Source organism: Gigantopelta aegis, chromosome 10 (assembly GCF_016097555.1).
Source record: "Gigantopelta aegis isolate Gae_Host chromosome 10, Gae_host_genome, whole genome shotgun sequence".
Classification (NCBI taxonomy): domain Eukaryota; kingdom Metazoa; phylum Mollusca; class Gastropoda; order Neomphalida; family Peltospiridae; genus Gigantopelta; species Gigantopelta aegis.
The window spans coordinates 70,652,826-70,670,955 of NC_054708.1; the positions used below are offsets into that span (position 1 = coordinate 70,652,826).

Below are 18,130 nucleotides of genomic sequence, written 5' to 3' on the forward strand. Positions count from 1 at the left end.
GAATGCAACTCGATTACTGATGATAACTGGCCATGTTTCCATGTGAATGTAACTCATGAATACCAGTCATTAATATCATATTACATTATCCATCAATTCATTAATAGTTTGTCGTTATTTGCAATGAAAAGTTGTTTTGGCGTTTTCATTGTGTTTCAGTATATTACGAAATAAACTATAACATATGTCTCCATAACATGAATTAACATACTGTAAATTAAATATTAAAAACAAACACTATATATACACAATATCATGCATTATCAGTAAAAGCAATAATATATAGACAATTCACAAATCGAACATTTCATTTAAAATTTAAATATTCTGAAATGAGGAAAATGCTAAACAACCAAACAACCTAATAAAGTTTTTCTTTAACGGCACCATTAGAGCACATTAATTAATTAATCACAGGCTATAGGATGTCAAACATTTGGTAATTCTGACTTGTAGTCATCAGAGGAAACCCACTATATTTTTCCTAATACAGGAAGGGATCTTTTATATGCACTTTACCACACGGGAAGGCACGGCCTTGGACCAGCTGTGGTACACTGGTTGGAACGAGAAAAAAACAATCAGGTGAATGGATCCACTGAGGTGGTTCAAACCTGTGACGCAAGCACCTCAACCGACTGAACTAAATCCTGCACCCCCCCCCCCCCCCCCCAAGCATCCTAATAATCAATGATTGTGAGCGTTATGTGGATGCAATTCAAACTGGTACAATATGGCAGATAAATTGACATCAATGATTTCAAACAGAAACTGGAATGCCATAACGTCAACAGAGAGATTAAAAATCCCTCCTGTATGTTGTATTTATAGTGAGAGTACTTGTCATGTTTAGTTTATATTTCTACACGGGTATCAGCCATATTGAAACTTTTTTTGTCTTATGACATTCTAGCAGATTTATCATTTACTTGACCAGATGAATTGGTCGACCTCATGCAGTGGTTGAAATACTGCCAGCCCGACAAGTATTTGCTGGTCAACATCATCACAGGCCGGGAGATCTTTTTGCCTGCCGTCCCATTGGACTGAGCAGTTTTTCACCCCTGTGGATATCATTTTACACAGACAAAAGCAAGTGACAGCAATTTCTCACAACAAATAATAAGGACTATTCATATATATTGAATATTGTATTATTTCTATAAGTGAATATACATGTAGGTACATCCCTTTGTGTTTCTGAAGAAGCTTCATTAAACCTGATATATGTTTATGCTTGTGATACTCAGTGGAAGGAAGGAAATGTTTTATTTAACACCACACTCACCACATTGTATTTATGGTTATATGGCGTCAGACATATGGTTAAAAACCACACAGATATTGACAGAGGAAACCCACTGTCGCCACTTCATGGACTATTCTTTTTGATTAGCAGCAAGTGATCTTTTATATGCACCACCCCACAGATAGGATAGTACATACCACAGCCTTTGTTACACCAGTTGTGGAGCACTGGCTGGAGTGAGAAATAGCCCAATGGGTCCACCGACGGGGATCAATCCTAGACTGACTGTGCATCAAATGAACGCTTTACCCCTGGGCTACGTCCCGCCCATTGATACTCAGTGGCTTAACTAACATGACTGGTCTAACAGTGCATTAAACATAATAATAATTACGTCACTAGCAAAATATACTGTTATTGTTTCATCCGAGTTATTACTATTTTGCTAATTCCATTTTTACTAAACCAAATTACTAGGTTTTAACTCGATGTTCTGTGTTTTGTTCAGAACATTGAAACAAACAGTCTTTAATAATACACCACCATTTAGAATACTAATATACTTAGGGTAATCATCAGGGCTCAAGAGCCAACATAATCCATGACATCGGCATTAAACTGTTTAATAATACAACACCATTTCAGTGTTCGAGATTAACAGTATCCCAATATCCTGGGGATACCAGAATTTAATTTTGGATACCAGACTTCAAGAACCCAGTATCCCACCGGGATGCCATATAATACTAAATTCTCAGGTGGGATACCACATTTTGAAATGTTAGTATCCAACTGGGATACTGGCCAAAAAATTTAATCTCGAACACTGCATTTAGAATACTAGTATACTTAGGGTACTCCATGACATCGTCATTAAACTGCTCAAGCACAGAACATCCCTATGACTCGTTATGAGATGGTTCAGGTAGAGAAAACTCCTTAAACGACTCGAGCTAAAGTCTAGTAAAGACATTATGGGCCAAATTTATGAACCCTATTTTTTTTTAAAACACAGGTGTTTAAACATGGTAGATGTATGTAGTTAAATGCATGTAAGGTATAAACAGGCTTTGTAAATTCAGCCATATGACTCGAGACATCCCCAACACACCACTTAGACTATGTGACTCGAGACATCCCCAACACACCATTTAGACCATTTAGACTATGTGACTCGAGACATCCCCAACACACCACTTAGACTGTGTGACTCGAGACATCCCCAACACACCACTTAGACTATGTGACTCGAGACATCCCCAGCACACCACTTAGACTATGTGACTCGAGACATCCCCAACACACCACTTAGACTATGTGACTCGAGACATCCCCAACACACCACTTAGACTATGTGACTCGAGACATCCCCAACACACCACTTAGACTATGTGACTCGAGACATCCCCAACACACCACTTAGACTATGTGTCCTTAAACCAATCAAAAGCTCATGAATAAGCACCATACACATGTATACAAAAATTAATCTGTGATGTTATTTTCACCCAGATCCTATCTGAAATTCTGAAATGAACATTGATAACCAAATTGAAATACACCAATATGCATTTTACACAAAAACAACCCAGAGACCATCAAAGCCAAACCTGTCATTATAAGCACTTTAACTTTAACGAATCAGCAGTGTTATTTTCACCAAAGGTGACAAATGGTTCTGGCAGTTTTCCACTTTTGTCTGTTGCCTGCCATGCATCCAGGGCTTAAGATCTCACTAATTTGTACACAACAGGCTTTTTGTCTGTTCTGAGCACATCAAGCTTTGTTTAGTGCAGTAATGTTAATAATAGCTCGTAAAGAGTTGTATATAATCAGAAATATATTTCAAGTTATTTTAATCTAATTATAGCTTAACATTCCATTGATTTTGAGGTGAAATGTTTTAAGGTTAACATGATTGTCCTTAATTTGGGCTTGCTCATTTTGGTGCAATCCAAAGCCCTAACATCTTAACAGAGAATGTTTTGACAGAGATATAAAATGTATCAGAGTCACCGACATGAATGTGAATAGTGGCATCTGCGGATAATGCCTGGTCCCCGCTAGAACACACATCACGGTCATTAAAGCACTTTAACTTTAACAAATCACCAGTGTTATTTTCACCAAAGGCGACAAATGGTTAAGGCAAATTTTCACTTCTGTCTGTTGCTTGTCATACATCTTTACAGACAATGTTAAAGTTTGTTTTGTTTAACAACACCACTAGAGCACGTTGATTTATTAATAATCAGCTATTGGATGTCAAACATTTGGAAACTCACTACATTTTTCGATTAGTAGCAAGGGATCTTTTATATGCACCATCCCACGGACAAGATAGCACATACCAAAGCCTTTGTAATACCAGTTGTGGTGCACTGGCTCGAACGAGAAATAGCCCAATGGGCCCACCAAGGGGGATCGATCTTAAACCGGCATCAAGTGAGTGCTTTACCACTGGGCTACATTCTGCTCCTATACAGACAATGTTCTGTCAAAAGACATAAAACGCTGTCACCAAGCAGAATGGATTACTGAGATGTGTGAATAGTAGCATCCACGGAGAACACATGGTCCCCTCTGGAACATAAAAACTAATCAGTGGTGCTATTTCCACCCAGAAACCATCAAGGCCAAACCGGAGAATGCCTGGTCCATGCTGTTCTATCAGATATATAAAGTGTGTCACCGAGCAGTATCACTGAGATGACTGTAAGTAGTGTCGCCCGCGGAGAATGCCTGGTCCGCGCTGGAACTTCATCCGGTCCTTGAGGGTCTGTCTGGGGATGCCAAACACTCTAGCCGCGGCTGTCACCGTCATCGTCCCTGTCTGCACCGCCTCGTACGCCGCTCGCAGCTCCTCCGGGGTGTACTGGTGGCGCTGCCTCAACGGATGGGTCTGAAGAAGTCAGAAACACCAACACAATCAACGACTCCATGACAGGGCAGGATGTAGCCCAGTGGTAATCACGTTGGTGAGCCCAATCGACTATTTCTCGTTCCAGCCAGTGCACCATGACTGGTATATCAAAGACCATGGTATGTGCTATCCTGTCTGTGGGATTGTGCATATAAAAGATCCCCTGCTACTAATGGAAAAATGTAGCAGGTTTTCTCTCTAAGACAATGTTAGAATTACCAAATGTTTGACATCCAATAGCCGATGATCAATTTGCTCTAGTGGTGTTGTTAAACAAAACAAACTTTGACTCTGTGACAACATTACGGGGCATTCTCACTGTAATGAAAGTTTGTTTTGTTTAATGATCGATACCCCTAGAGCAAATTGATTTATTAATCATCTGCTACTAGATGTCAAATAGTTGGTAGTTTTTACATATGATAACAGTCTTGGAGAGGAAATCCACTACATGTTTCCATTAATAGCAAGTGATCTTTTATAAGCACCATCCCACAAACAGGGTAGCACATACCATGCCTTTGATATACAAGTCATGGTGCATTGGCTTCAATGGAAAATAGCCCAATGGGCCCACCAATGGGGATCGATTCCAGACCGACCGTGATCAAGCGAGCGCTTCACCACTAAGCTACGTGTCATAACGACTTGCACCATGTGATTTGTAGTATTCTTTGTTCACATACTTCTTATGCTGTATGACATGTAGCATGCAGTTACAATCGTATTGATTTTGTGCTTCTCACAATACAAACTGACTGCATGCTACATCCCCTGCTTTTGTTTATCACAGATTCAAATATAAGAGGCTTATTTAATATCACAATACAACTCAGTCGTATACTACAATCTGATTTCTCATCACAGATTCAAATATAAGAGGCTTATTTAATATCACAATACAACTCAGTCGTATACTACAATCCGATTTCTCATCACAGATTCAAATATAAGAGGCTTATTTAATATCACAATACAACTCAGTCGTATACTACAATCTGATTTCTCATCACAGATTCAAATATAAGAGGCTTATTTAATATCACAATACAACTCAGTCGTATACTACAATCCGATTTCTCATCACAGATTCAAATATAAGAGGCTTATTTAATATCACAATACAACTTGGTCGTATACTACAATCTGATTTCTCATCACAGATTCAAATATAAGAGGCTTATTTAATATCACAATACTACTCAGTTGTATACTACAATCCGATTTCTCATCACAGATTCAAATAAAAGTACATGTATGAGAGTTTTATTTAATAACCTTCAACTAGTCATGGTCAAGGTGACAAACGGTGTGCCCAAAATATGTATGCCCAAAATAACTGTGCTCAAATTAACAATAAACATGTTGACCTCTAAACATGTTGACCTCAAAACATTTCACCTCAAAATCACTGAAATGTTAAGGTCTACTAAGATTTTAAAAACTTGTAATGTATTTTATGAATTATCACAACTACATGTATTTTGGAGTTGTCAATAACATTCCTGCACTTAAAAACAGACAAAAAACCCTGCTCAAATAAAACTTGGCTAACAACCAATCATCAGTCATGTGTGGAAAAATTTCACATGTAAAACCATTCAGTTCAAACAGACTTTGGAACAATTTCACATGCAAAACCATTCAGTTCAAACAGACTTTGGAACAATTTCACATGCAAAACCATTCAGTTCAAACAGACTTTGGAACAATTTCACATGCAAAACCATTCAGTTCAAACAGACTTTGGAACAATTTCACATGCAAAACCATTCAGTTCAAAGAGACTTTGAGCAGAGATCAAAACTGAAAGGCTAACTTGAAATGCAAAGGTTAGTTGTGCTCTTTCAAACTAAAATGGAACAATGAATCGTGGTAGAGTCAAACCTACAAGTCATTACCGATACTACAAGTCACAGTCAGAATGTGCCTTTACTTCAAAGTAAGTTACCGGCCTCGGTGGCGTCGTGATTAGGCTATCGGTCTACAGGCTGGTAGGTACTGGGTTCGGATCCCAGTCGAGGCATGGGATTATTAATCCAGATACCGACTCCAAACCCTGAGTGAGTGCTCCGCAAGGCTCAATGGGTAGGTGTAAACCACTTACACTGACCAGTGATCCATAACTGGTTCAACAAAGGCCATGGTTTATGTTATCCTGCCTGTGGGAAGTGCAAATAAAAGATCCCTTGCTGCTATTCGGAAAGAGTAGCCCATGTAGTGGCGACAGCGGGTTTTCTCTCAAAATCTGTGTGGTCCTTAACCATATGTCTGATGCCATATAACCGTCAATAAAAAATGTGTTGAGTGCGTTGTTAAATAAAACATTTCTTTCTTTCTTTCTTTCAAAGTAAGTTTATTTAGTTTGAAAAGAAATATCATCGTAACATAAATTTTATTGCCAAAGAGATAGGAAGCACATAAAATATATTGTCTTAAAGCAAAAAATTGGACAATAAGTTGTTAATACAAATAAAACAAACAAAAAACAACATATATAGCTGTCGCAGTGTCAAGTAGTTATTATTAAGGTGCTATTTTCCGACTTCAGTAGTTAAACAGGTGTATTTGGCCAGAGCTATTGCAATTTCATTTTTACCCATCGCAAAAAAAAAAAGGGTTGAATTTACAAAGCATTTTAATTAAACATAGGTGTTTAAACACACTAAGTTTATGTAGTTACATATGTACAAGACATAAACAGGTGTTTAAACACACTAAGTTTATGTAGTTACATATGTACAAGACATAAACAGGTGTTTAAACACACTAAGTTTATGTATACTCTTCAAAAGAAGAAACGCAAAACCACATTGTCGTAACATTTGGAGAATTGATTTAATTATTGAATGGTGAGTCTGATAATTACCAAATGTTGCAGGATTGTTCACAATTCACTCTAGTCCATTGTGAGTAAGTGATAGGACACACCACCAAGGTCAAGGTCATCTGGAGTCAATACCGGGTGTGGCCTCCGCGTGTGTTGACAACTGCCTGGCACCGCCTGCCCATTGAAGCAACCAGAGTACGGATGACGTCCCGGGGGATGGTGGCCCACTCGGCCTGCAAGGCTGCTGCCAGCTCGGGCAGGGTCTGGGGCTGTGGTTGTCGCTGTCGGAGGCGTCGGTCCAACTCGTCCCATAGATGCTCAATTGGGTTCAAATCCGGTGATGTCGATGGCCAAGGAAGGACATTAATGTTGTTGTTCTGTAGGAAAGCCATTGTGAGACGTGCTGTGTGAGGCCTGGCGTTGTCATGTTGGAACACTGCGTTGGCGTTTGCCATAACTGGAACGATGTGTGGCCGGAGGATCTGGTCAATGTAGCCCTGTGCATTCAGGTTGCCCTGCACGTGGACCAGGTCAGTTCTGCCAGTGTGTGAGATGGCTGCCCACACCATGACACTACCCCCGCCGAATCTGTCCACTTCCTGCACGCAGTTTGCCGCATAACGTTCACCACGACGCCTATACACGCGACATCTTCCATCATGACGTCGGAGCAGAAATCGGGACTCGTCACTGAACCACACCTGTCTCCATCGCAGTTGAGGCCATTGTCGATGAATCTGGCACCACTGCAGTCGGAGTCGACAGTGTTGTGGTGTTAAGATGACACCTCGAACTGGACGTCTGGCACGAATTCCTACCTCACGTAGGCGGTTCCGTACGGTCTGGTCGGATATCCTGCGCACACCTGGTATTGCTGCGGCTGTGGAGGTGGCAGTAGTCAATCGTTCCCGAAGGTGGCGTACCCGGATGTAGCGGTCCTGCCCGGGGGTAGTGACCCGTGGTCGACCGGATCTAGGGAGGTCACGTGTTGATCCATGTTGCTGGTAACGGTCCCACAGTCTGGAGATGGTGCTTGGGGACACATGGAATGCCCTGGCAACGGCCGTTCTGGATTCGCCTGCGTCTAGTCGGCCGATGGCATTGTTTCTCTGCGGTTCACTGAGACGTGGCATGTCCTGGATTGTCAACTGTCGGCCAGATACAGAGGCCAGGCAAGCGAACACCCTGCACTTTTATACTGTCGGTGTTCATGTTGCACGTGCAGACAACGCACGTGCAGACAACGCACGTGCAGTGGTGACATGGTTTGCACGTGGCTGCGTTTTTGCGAATATTCACATTTTGGAACTTTATTGTACAGTAGCTGCGTTTTATCGAATGTAACCGTTGGAATGTGTTTGGGACATGCAATGACCTTATATTCACAAAGCATGAACTGGTAGGAAACATAAAATCGGAGTTATAACCCATTTGTACCCTTTTGCGTTTCTTTTTTTGAAGAGTATAGTTACATATGTACAAGACATAAACAGGCTTAGTATATTTGGCCAAGAATTTTTTATTATTAGAGAGTGAATTAAAAGCTTTAGCGTGTGAGTTTATGATGTTCAATAAACCCGATCTCACCGAATTATACATTGGACAGGTTAGTATAAAATGCAATTCATCCTCAGTAAGCGAGTTTTGTGTTTGTACAGAACAAGCAATATGTTTTGTTTCTGGGGGTCCGTAGGTGTGGTGTGTGTGCCAGTTTCAACATACATCTGATAAGTGCTCATTCTTATGTTAGGGTCTACCTGTGGATAGCATTGGGTATATAAAGGAAGGCTTCAAAGGAGAAATGTTTCTTAAATTGTATTTAAATTAAGCTTGCCATTTGACTAGAAGTATGCACCAAATGAAAAAAAAAAACCCCAATAAAAAAAAAAAAAAAAAAACCCCAACCTATATTTGGTAAATTCATTAAACCGAGAACAATATGCAAACAGAAATAATAAGTCACTGACATTTAATTAAAGAATGCTCCTTGTACACCAACTACAAATAGATACCTGTGGATTTCCTTTCTCTTATAGTTTAGGATACATGCAAATATGCATGTCATTAACAAATTATGTGTACCGTAAAATATAATAAATTAATATATTATAACACTATGCATCACCTCACTGCACTAAATTATGCAACAAACTATGCCACTGATCTTTTTGACAATATATGACCATATTATCAAACTTATTAAAAGGGTCTAACTTTTAAAACATTTGTAAATGTTGCTTGGTGATGTCAAGTTGACAAAGAAACAGAAATCTTGATACATGTATGTAATATCCATAGCAAACAAAACTCAGAAATAAACGTAAGATGTACAGAGTACAGACTCATGATTTAATATCAGACTGCTGCAACTGTAGTCTTCAATAAAAAATTAAATGGTTTTCTGTAAACATATCTGAAAAGGGGACAAGCCTGAACCTTAATTGGCTACAAGCATGGCAAAATTGGTAAGATCTGGACTTATCTCAACTGGTGGGGAGGGAGTGTTAACAGTTTATATTACTGTATATCAGTCACATCACAGAATTATCTTTTAATGTTAGTCTTTCATATTCTCTCTCGCTGTTGACATCAGTAAGCTTTGCATCCTCTACTCAAAATGTTGTGTCTCTGATTATACTTAATTCTATCAAACAGCACTGTTCACAAATCCCATAATGTTGTTTCTTTCCTGTTGACATCAGTAAGTTTGGAAATAAGCTTTCTCGTCTTCAACTCAAAATGCCCGGTCTTCAGTTATACTTAATTCTATCAAACAGCACTGTTCACAAATCCCATGTTCTATCTTTCCCGTTTACATCAGTAAGTTTGGAAATATGCTTTTTGTCCTCTACTGAAAATGCTGGGTAAGGGGTTATACTTAATTCTACTGAAGAGACCTTTTTGTCCTCTACTCAAAATGTTGTGTCCCCGATTATACTTAATTCTATTGAACAGCACTGTTCACTAATCCCATAATGTTGTTTCTTTCCCACTGACCGGCCTCAGTGGCGTCGTGGTTAGGCCATCAGTCTACAGGCTGGTAGGTACTGGGTTCGGATCCGAGCGAGTGCTCCGCAAGGCTCAATGGGTAGGTGTAAACCTCTTGCACCGACCAGTTATCCATAACTGGTTCAACAAAGGCCATGGTTTGTGCTATCCTGCCTGTGGGAAGCGCAAATAAAAGATCCCTTGCTGCCTGTCATAAAAGAGTAGCCTATGTGGCAACAGCAGGTTTCCTCTAAAAAACAGTATCAGAATGACCATATGTTTGACGTCCAATAGCCGATGATAAAATAAAAAATCAATGTGCTCTAGTGGCGTCATTAAATAAAACAAACTTTACTCTTTTTTTACTTTCCCGCTGACATCAATAAGTTTGGAAATAAGCTTTTCGCCCTCTATTCAAAATGCCAGGTCCTCGGTTGTACTTAATTCTATCGAACAGCGTCTGTTTAGGAATCCCATAATGCCTGGAGGCTTTCGCTAGAGACATCACACCCTGCTGGACGGCACTGTATGCATCCATCATGTCCTGGGGAGAATACTGCACAGCTTGGCGCACCCGAGGCAGTTTCTGTAGAGACCAAAAGACAGTGCTCAGTCACAATTTGGGCAATTCTTGTGGGGTTTTTTTTTTAGTTTATATTGCCATGCAACATGTACATGCATATTATCTATAGATAGCCCCATACCAACCACCCACTGCATTTCTGAATTTTTTTTGGAGTTTTGTTGTTTGTGCGCATGTGTTTATTATATATTTTTATAAAAATTCTACCACAATCAGTACATGTTCAAGCAGTACTGACCAGTGTGTCTTGGCCACATATCACAGGGTATGGCCCACTTTCCGTGCGTGATTTATCGTGTGCGTTTCCATTTGCAGAAATGAGCTTTTCAATATCTGCATTTTCACAAGCAGTTTACTATACATCGTCGATGTATAATTTCAGGCCGAAAGTAAATACTTCTCATTACGTCACTATGCTGAAGAAAAAATCATGCATGAAAAATTACTCATCGATCAACTTTTTTTTCCAGCACACTGAATGCACACGCGCGGAATAGTGAATATGGAAATGGCCCTACGTAAATACATAAATTCACATGCGAAATCACATCAGTAAAAATCGTGCTTAATATACATGTAGTGAAATTTGTTGTAAAGGGTTTTTTTTTATTATATACTGATGAAAACAATTAAAGAAACACACAAATAATAAAAGCAAGTATTGACTGCCACCAGAACTTGCATCCAGTATCAGGAAGTTAACCAAGTTACTAACAGTTAATGTCACAGTACTGATATTGAATCCCATATTACTGTATTAATTACATCTCTGTACATTATATAGGCATAACTACTCTTAATAGTTATTAGTATATGTATTCTTTTCAGAAATAAAAGATCTGGAAATGAAGGTATGTTCACCATGGGTGTATGGGGACTCTTTGATTTAGGGGGGCTGAAGGGGTTGATTTGCCCAAAATTTTACCCAGATAAAAACTGCCCGAATTTCCCCCACTGTTTTGCCCGAATTTGGGGGGAAGGGGGGGGGGCAGAGACACCCCCCCCCCCCCCGTCATACACCCATGATGTTCACCACAAGACCCACTGGATCCAAGTACTATTTTTAAATGATGCACCAAGTATAAGTTTTAATATGAAACTAAAGCTGTAGTTTTCAAGTATCATTCAACAGAGTTAATGTATCACATCCAGCAAACACAAGCACTGTCTGACATGATGTGATAAAGAAAATAAACACCAGAACCTGTTTCTATAAATTTAATTGTAAATGGGTCACTGTTTAAGGTACATAAATCTATAAAAAGAATCTAAAACACAACAACTGGAATTTTTGAAAAGAGGAGATTTTAAAGACTGTGGAATTATACAAAAACTGACAAAAAGTATTCTACATGTATTTGTAAAATAAATAACATTTGTATGTTAGTAGCAAAAGCATAATAATGGGGACAATATTTTTCATATTTGTTTAATATTAAATATTACACATGGTGTAACATACAATATTATTGAATGATTTCATGCTTACAAACCAATAACCTTGTCGGTACTAAATATGACATTGTCATTACTTAGCAAACACAAAATGACTTCAAATAGTTTAACAGAGTTTGCATTTGATGCTCTTTGTTTTCAAACTTAAATTGGCCTCCCAAATGTTATTTTAATACAAATGTTTAATTATTACCCAGTATAGATTTTTTCACATAATAAATAGAACACTAATTTTTGACAATTATCTGTGAAATACAATTTATAGCAATACTCATAACAATATAGGCCAATGTGTAAGGATATTGAAAATAGATTGATTTAACTGGGTACTGGGTATGAAATTTATATGACATATGTTTGGAGGGAAAAGCCACTTCTCCCTGTGTTGCCAACCTAGCTTGAACCCTGTATGTCCCTCCTGAGAATATTTTTATTTGTTCCTTACTGAAGACATAAACATCCTAACTGGTAAATCATTTATTATGTTCTATATAAAACTAATTAAAGGCTAATTTAAGCTTGTTGCAGTTTCTGCACCGGCCTCAGTGGTTTCGTGGTTAAGCCATTGGACACAAGGCTGCTAGGTACAGGGTTCGCAGGCCGGTACCGGCTCCCACCCAGAGCGAGTTTTAATGACTCAGTGGGTAGGTGTAAAACCACTACACCCTCTTCTCTCTCACTAACCACTAACAACTAACAAGTAACCCACTGTCCTGGACAGACAGACCAGATAGCTGAAGTGTGTGCCCAGGATAACGTGCTTGAACCTTAATTAGATATAAGCACGAAAATAAGTTGAATGAAATGAATCTGCTTCTTGCAAATCAGACTGATAAATGTATTGACATTTTTTTGTATCAGTGTAACATGTTTAATGTATACAGTGACTCAAAACTGTAGTTACCTTATAAAAGGACTGATTTTACACACTGAGTCAAGTAAATCACATACATTTATCTAGTATTAGTAAAAATAAATGTGCATTTAAAAATATTATGCATGTAACTACTATTTAAAATGGACTGGGTACTGGGTTTTTTTATACATGGGTCAAGGAAAATGACAAAATAAATATATATATATATAAGCCTTCTTTACATTACGAACTAGAGATCTAACACAAATTGGTATATTTAACAGATATAACAAAGAAACAAAGAAAAATGGCTTTCTTATTTTAACATTGTCGGTTTAATAATTTTTAAGTTCTGTCAGTTACCTGGATCACAAATACATGTATATCAACACAACATTTATTTACATGTACATGTGTGTAAAACAGATTGCAAAAGTATCTGAGTATGAATACATCTAACTGTATGACAAACGTACAAACTACAGATGTATATACATCATACATGTATGTACAAAGAAGACCATTGTTTCTTTATTTGAATCCAAAATTACTTCTGTATAATTCAGCAGTTCTGTTTGTCCAAAGGTTTCTACAAATTATCTATTGTAAACCAGGAAAACAACATCTATACATATAATTATAAATGTTGCATCATTTGCTTATTCACAATTTGTTTGGGGTTTTTGTGGGGGTTTTAAAGTTACAGGATGAATATGTTTTCTGAACATTTCTATCAATAAATACACTGAAATAACAATGTTCATGCACTAATTTACATGAACTGCACAGTCCACATTTTGACAGTTTCAATCATAGTAACATCCACTACAATCAGGGTTCTTTCTGAACATTTCAGAGGTGGAAATAATATGCTGTTCAAGATACCCATATTTATTAAGCATGTGAATAACTCAAAATATTAAGAAACAGCTTATTGACCTTATATAGGCTAACACATGATGGCCAATCCCCAGCCCGCTACTGTTTTAGAACAAACATACAAATATTGTTTAAACCAAGAAACAGCTTATGTTATACTCTATTGAGTGAGACATATTTTATTGTTTTTTAAAGAACAAACGGATCAGACACAAGTTACACAACTTACCGTACTAGCCCTTCAGACTATATTAAAGTAGGTATGTTCATTCATCCATGTATGTATGTATGTATGTATGTATGTATGTATGTATGTATGTATGTATGTATGTATGTAGTAATTAAATCGCCAACAAAAACAGCATATTAATATTAGTATTCAAACCAATTTCTGTTTTAAAGAACATGTAAGTTGACTGGTTGGCTCAGTGAGCTGGTGAATATAAAACAAGTTCATGTAGTTCATCTTGAAGGCTCGAGTCTACAGTCAATTCTTGTGATTATCAACAACTATTCTACAAGTGTACATGTGTGAAATACTTCTGTAAACCTATCAACTCTTTGGTTAAATATACCACTAAAAATAATTTTAAATGCACATGTACTATACATGCATTGGGTTAACAGTTTCGACTATTTTAAATTCACATGTACTATACATGCACTGGGTTTACAGTTTTGACTCTTTTTAATTTCAAATGTATTATACATGCACTGGGTTTACAGTTTTGACTATTTTAAATTCACATGTACTATAAATGTACTCAGTTTACAGTTTTGACTGTTTTAAATTCATATGTATTATAAATGCACTCAGTTTACAGTTTTGACTGTTTTAAATTCAAATGTACTATAAATGTACTCAGTTTACAGTTATGACTGTTTTAAATTCACATGTACTATAAATGTACTCAGTTTACAGTTTTGACACAAAAAATTAAATTCACATGTACTATAAATGTACTCAGTTTACAGTTTTGACTGTTTTAAATTCACATGTACTATAAATGTACTCAGTTTACAGTTTTGACTGTTTTAAATTCACATGTACTATAAATGTACTCAGTTTACAATTTTGACTGTTTTAAATTCACATGTACTATAAATGTACTCAGTTTACAGTTTTGACTGTTTTAAATTCACATGTACTATAAATGTACTCAGTTTACAGTTTTGACTGTTTTAAATTCACATGTACTATAAATGTACTCAGTTTACAGTTTTGACTGTTTTAAATTCACATGTACTATAAATGTACTCAGTTTACAGTTTTGACTGTTTTAAATTCACATGTACTATAAATGTACTCAGTTTACAGTTTTGACTGTTTTAAATTCACATGTACTATAAATGTACTCAGTTTACAATTTTGACTGTTTTAAATTCACATGTACTATAAATGCACTCAGTTTACAGTTTTGACTGTTTTAAATTCACATGTACTATAAATGTACTCAGTTTACAGTTCTGACAGTTTTAAATTCACATATACTATAAATGCACTGGGTTTACGATTTTGACTATCTCCACTTTGGATTAACAACAACAAAATTAACACAAGTCAATACACAAGCACAATGTTTGACCATAATGGCACAACTACAAACACAAAACAATATCTAATAAAGGTTAGAATTGTTACGTCTTCTTGTTATCTACACTTACAATACAACCAGTATGCCACACAAACAATGTAGTAACTGATAATAACAACACAAGGGATTCTATGAATAAAATGTCCTGGGGATCTCAGAATCAAATAAACCATCACACTGACATTGGGACTAGATCTACACATACACACTAAAGTGATAAAATATTTCACTTTAGCAATATGCTTATACATACCTGTATCATAAAATAGCAAAATATATTGCTTTTTCTTAAAATACTGTGAATTGTATGGTTTCCATTAAGTATATATATTGTTAAACATTTTAAGTTAATGTGAAATGAAGCTAACGTCCAAATTAGAATCACAAGTTTCATGGCCTAATTCACTAAACTCTCGCAACTTTGTGATCTCGCAGTGCAATGCTAAAAGACTTGCGAAGAGGATGCTTTGTTGTCTAAGAGACCTTTGTGAATTAGGCCCCAGAACTGTTTAGAATTTAAATACATATAAAATCTTATAAAAATTATTAACTACGTTAAGTCAATAATTAAGCAAATAATGAAGGAGAGTCTAAAAATAAGTTGCTCCTTTATTTTTAATAAATATGTTTTGGAATGGAAAGGTAAATCGTAAAGTTACTGTACCAAATAATTTTGTTTAATGCTGTTTAATATGACCCACTGTCAGGAAATATGAATCTTTGTATATATCTACACATCTGTGATATAAAAAGGAGCTGCATTTTAAGTAAATATTATAAATATATATACATGTATGTTGGGTAATAAACCACCCAACATTTAAATGCATTTTTTGACAAGAGGCAGCCAAAATATACAGCCATGAAATGCAGTATCAAATTGTATAAACTATACCAGAGATATTAACAGAAATTATTCAAAAACATTTCAAATCTGTGTCCTTTAAATGAATAAAGAAAGGAATAAGTATATAGTACAGTATTAAAGAAAATCAATCCAAGTTATAAATATTTACAACCATAAAAAAAATATCAAAAGTTAATTTAAAATAAAATAAAATATTTAATTTGTATATTTAAGTTTTGGTGGGGGTGGGTTTGGCTTTTAATATTAATGTCTTCTCTGTGGACCAAGGAAGTTAATGATGATGACCTAAGCAATAATTAACTTTCCAGTGTACTGTTATGCAGTTCTTTTGAAATTTAATTATTACTTGTTGGATCATTATTACATAATGCAATTTGACATAAACATTATATATTTTAATTTTAAACCAGGCTTAAAAATTCAGATACTTTTGTTTTGTTTATTTATAAACACCCACCTGCACTCCACTGTCACATTCACCAAAAAAAAAAGAAAAAAAAAAGAAAAGAAAAAAAGAGAATAAACAGGAACCAACCTCTGAACTTAAAATTTAATATTATTACATTGTATTAGTATAAAGATGTAAGCATTGTAGGTGAGACAAATATGAACATCATTTGGTAACTAATACATGTACTTTTACATGTAGCATACTGGAATAAATTCTGGGACTGTCCAGTAGGTTTTGTTTGTTTCAGACAGACCATCGTCCACATTATACATGTGAAATCATGAACATAACCTTCATATATAAATACATTGGTTTTTAGCATGCACTGTTAGAAGTACAGTAAAAGCACTAAAAAACCAGAGGTCAAGTTCACAAAACATCCTAAACATAGTCTTGCATGTAAATGTAAATCTATAACTAAACCTAATCTTTGCCATTTATTCAAGACCGTTGGGCATCAGCTCCTCGACTAAACCACAACTCGCATTGTTTCATCTTCAGTAATGATGTAATTTTCTGCATGAAATAGATGCCAAATACATTTAAATGTATGACAAGTGTAACTAGTAGTCGCAAAATTAAACTTACAATATTTTGTGAAATTGGCTCCTGACCCGGTGTAAACCGGAATTCTGTCAAAACCAGATGTTTTTCATGATCCCCTTTTCAATAGGAGTACAGAACATAACCTCTCTAACCCCTTACTAAATCAGACTTGTTTCTTGGTCCCATGGGTGTCCACTTTAGAAAGGTTTCACTATGGAGAGGCATTTATATTGTCAAGAGTCATTTATATAGACCTGTTTTCCAATCCACTTCATTTATTTGAATAAATATTGTTTTTTGTTTTTTTTAAAAAAGAAGAAAACAAAAAGAAGTGTTTCACTGTATATTAAGTATGTCTGTGTTTCAATGACTCAACTAATCTTTGCTGTTTATTCAGGACCGTTGGGCATCAGCTCCTCAACCAGATCCCGACACGTATCAACATCGTTCTCAGTGGGTCTGTCAAAGGAGGAATCCACCTGACTGTTATCCAGTCCTGACATGTCTAGGTTGGGAATCTCATCCTGCACCATGGTTGGCAAGCCTTTGTAGAAGCTGGAACCCATCAAACATCCCGGTCTCCGGCCCCGCCTCAGAACCCCTGGGCCGCGACCGAACTTGAAGCGAGCGTGCAGGGTGGGCTGTGGGACACCGAACTTTCGGGCTGCTGCACTGACCGTCATTTTGCCTTCCTGCACGGCCAGGTAAGCATTTTCCATAGCAACTGGAGCATACTGGCGTCCTTTCCGGCGTCGGAATGTCTGCTGCAGGCAACTCTGAAGAAACCAGATACACAGTCTAAGAAGGGTGCCAGTAAAGCAGCAAAAAGTATGGTGCAACAATATTTCTTTTGAAAAAAAAAAAAGAGAACAGTAATATTTATCTTGTGTCACGTTTATAATTAGTT

At 36.8% G+C, this 18,130-nt stretch overlaps 1 protein-coding gene across 8 annotated transcripts in view; it reads right to left on the reverse strand.

The window, feature by feature from the left end:
• Positions 1-18,130, reverse strand: part of LOC121383526 — a 91,721-nt gene that overhangs the window by 26,867 nt on the left and 46,724 nt on the right. The window contains exon 4 of one of the 8 annotated variants that reach the window (XM_041513612.1): positions 3,646-4,151. The exons of 5 other annotated variants lie outside the window; for them this stretch is intronic. In XM_041513612.1, coding sequence (XP_041369546.1) covers positions 3,951-4,151 — 201 coding nt within the window. In that variant the 3' untranslated portion in view covers positions 3,646-3,950. Of the gene's footprint in view, positions 1-3,645; positions 4,152-10,321; positions 10,577-12,706; positions 18,000-18,130 lie in introns of those variants that run through there. 2 more of the 8 variants (XM_041513611.1, XM_041513599.1) reach the window with 2 other exon arrangements.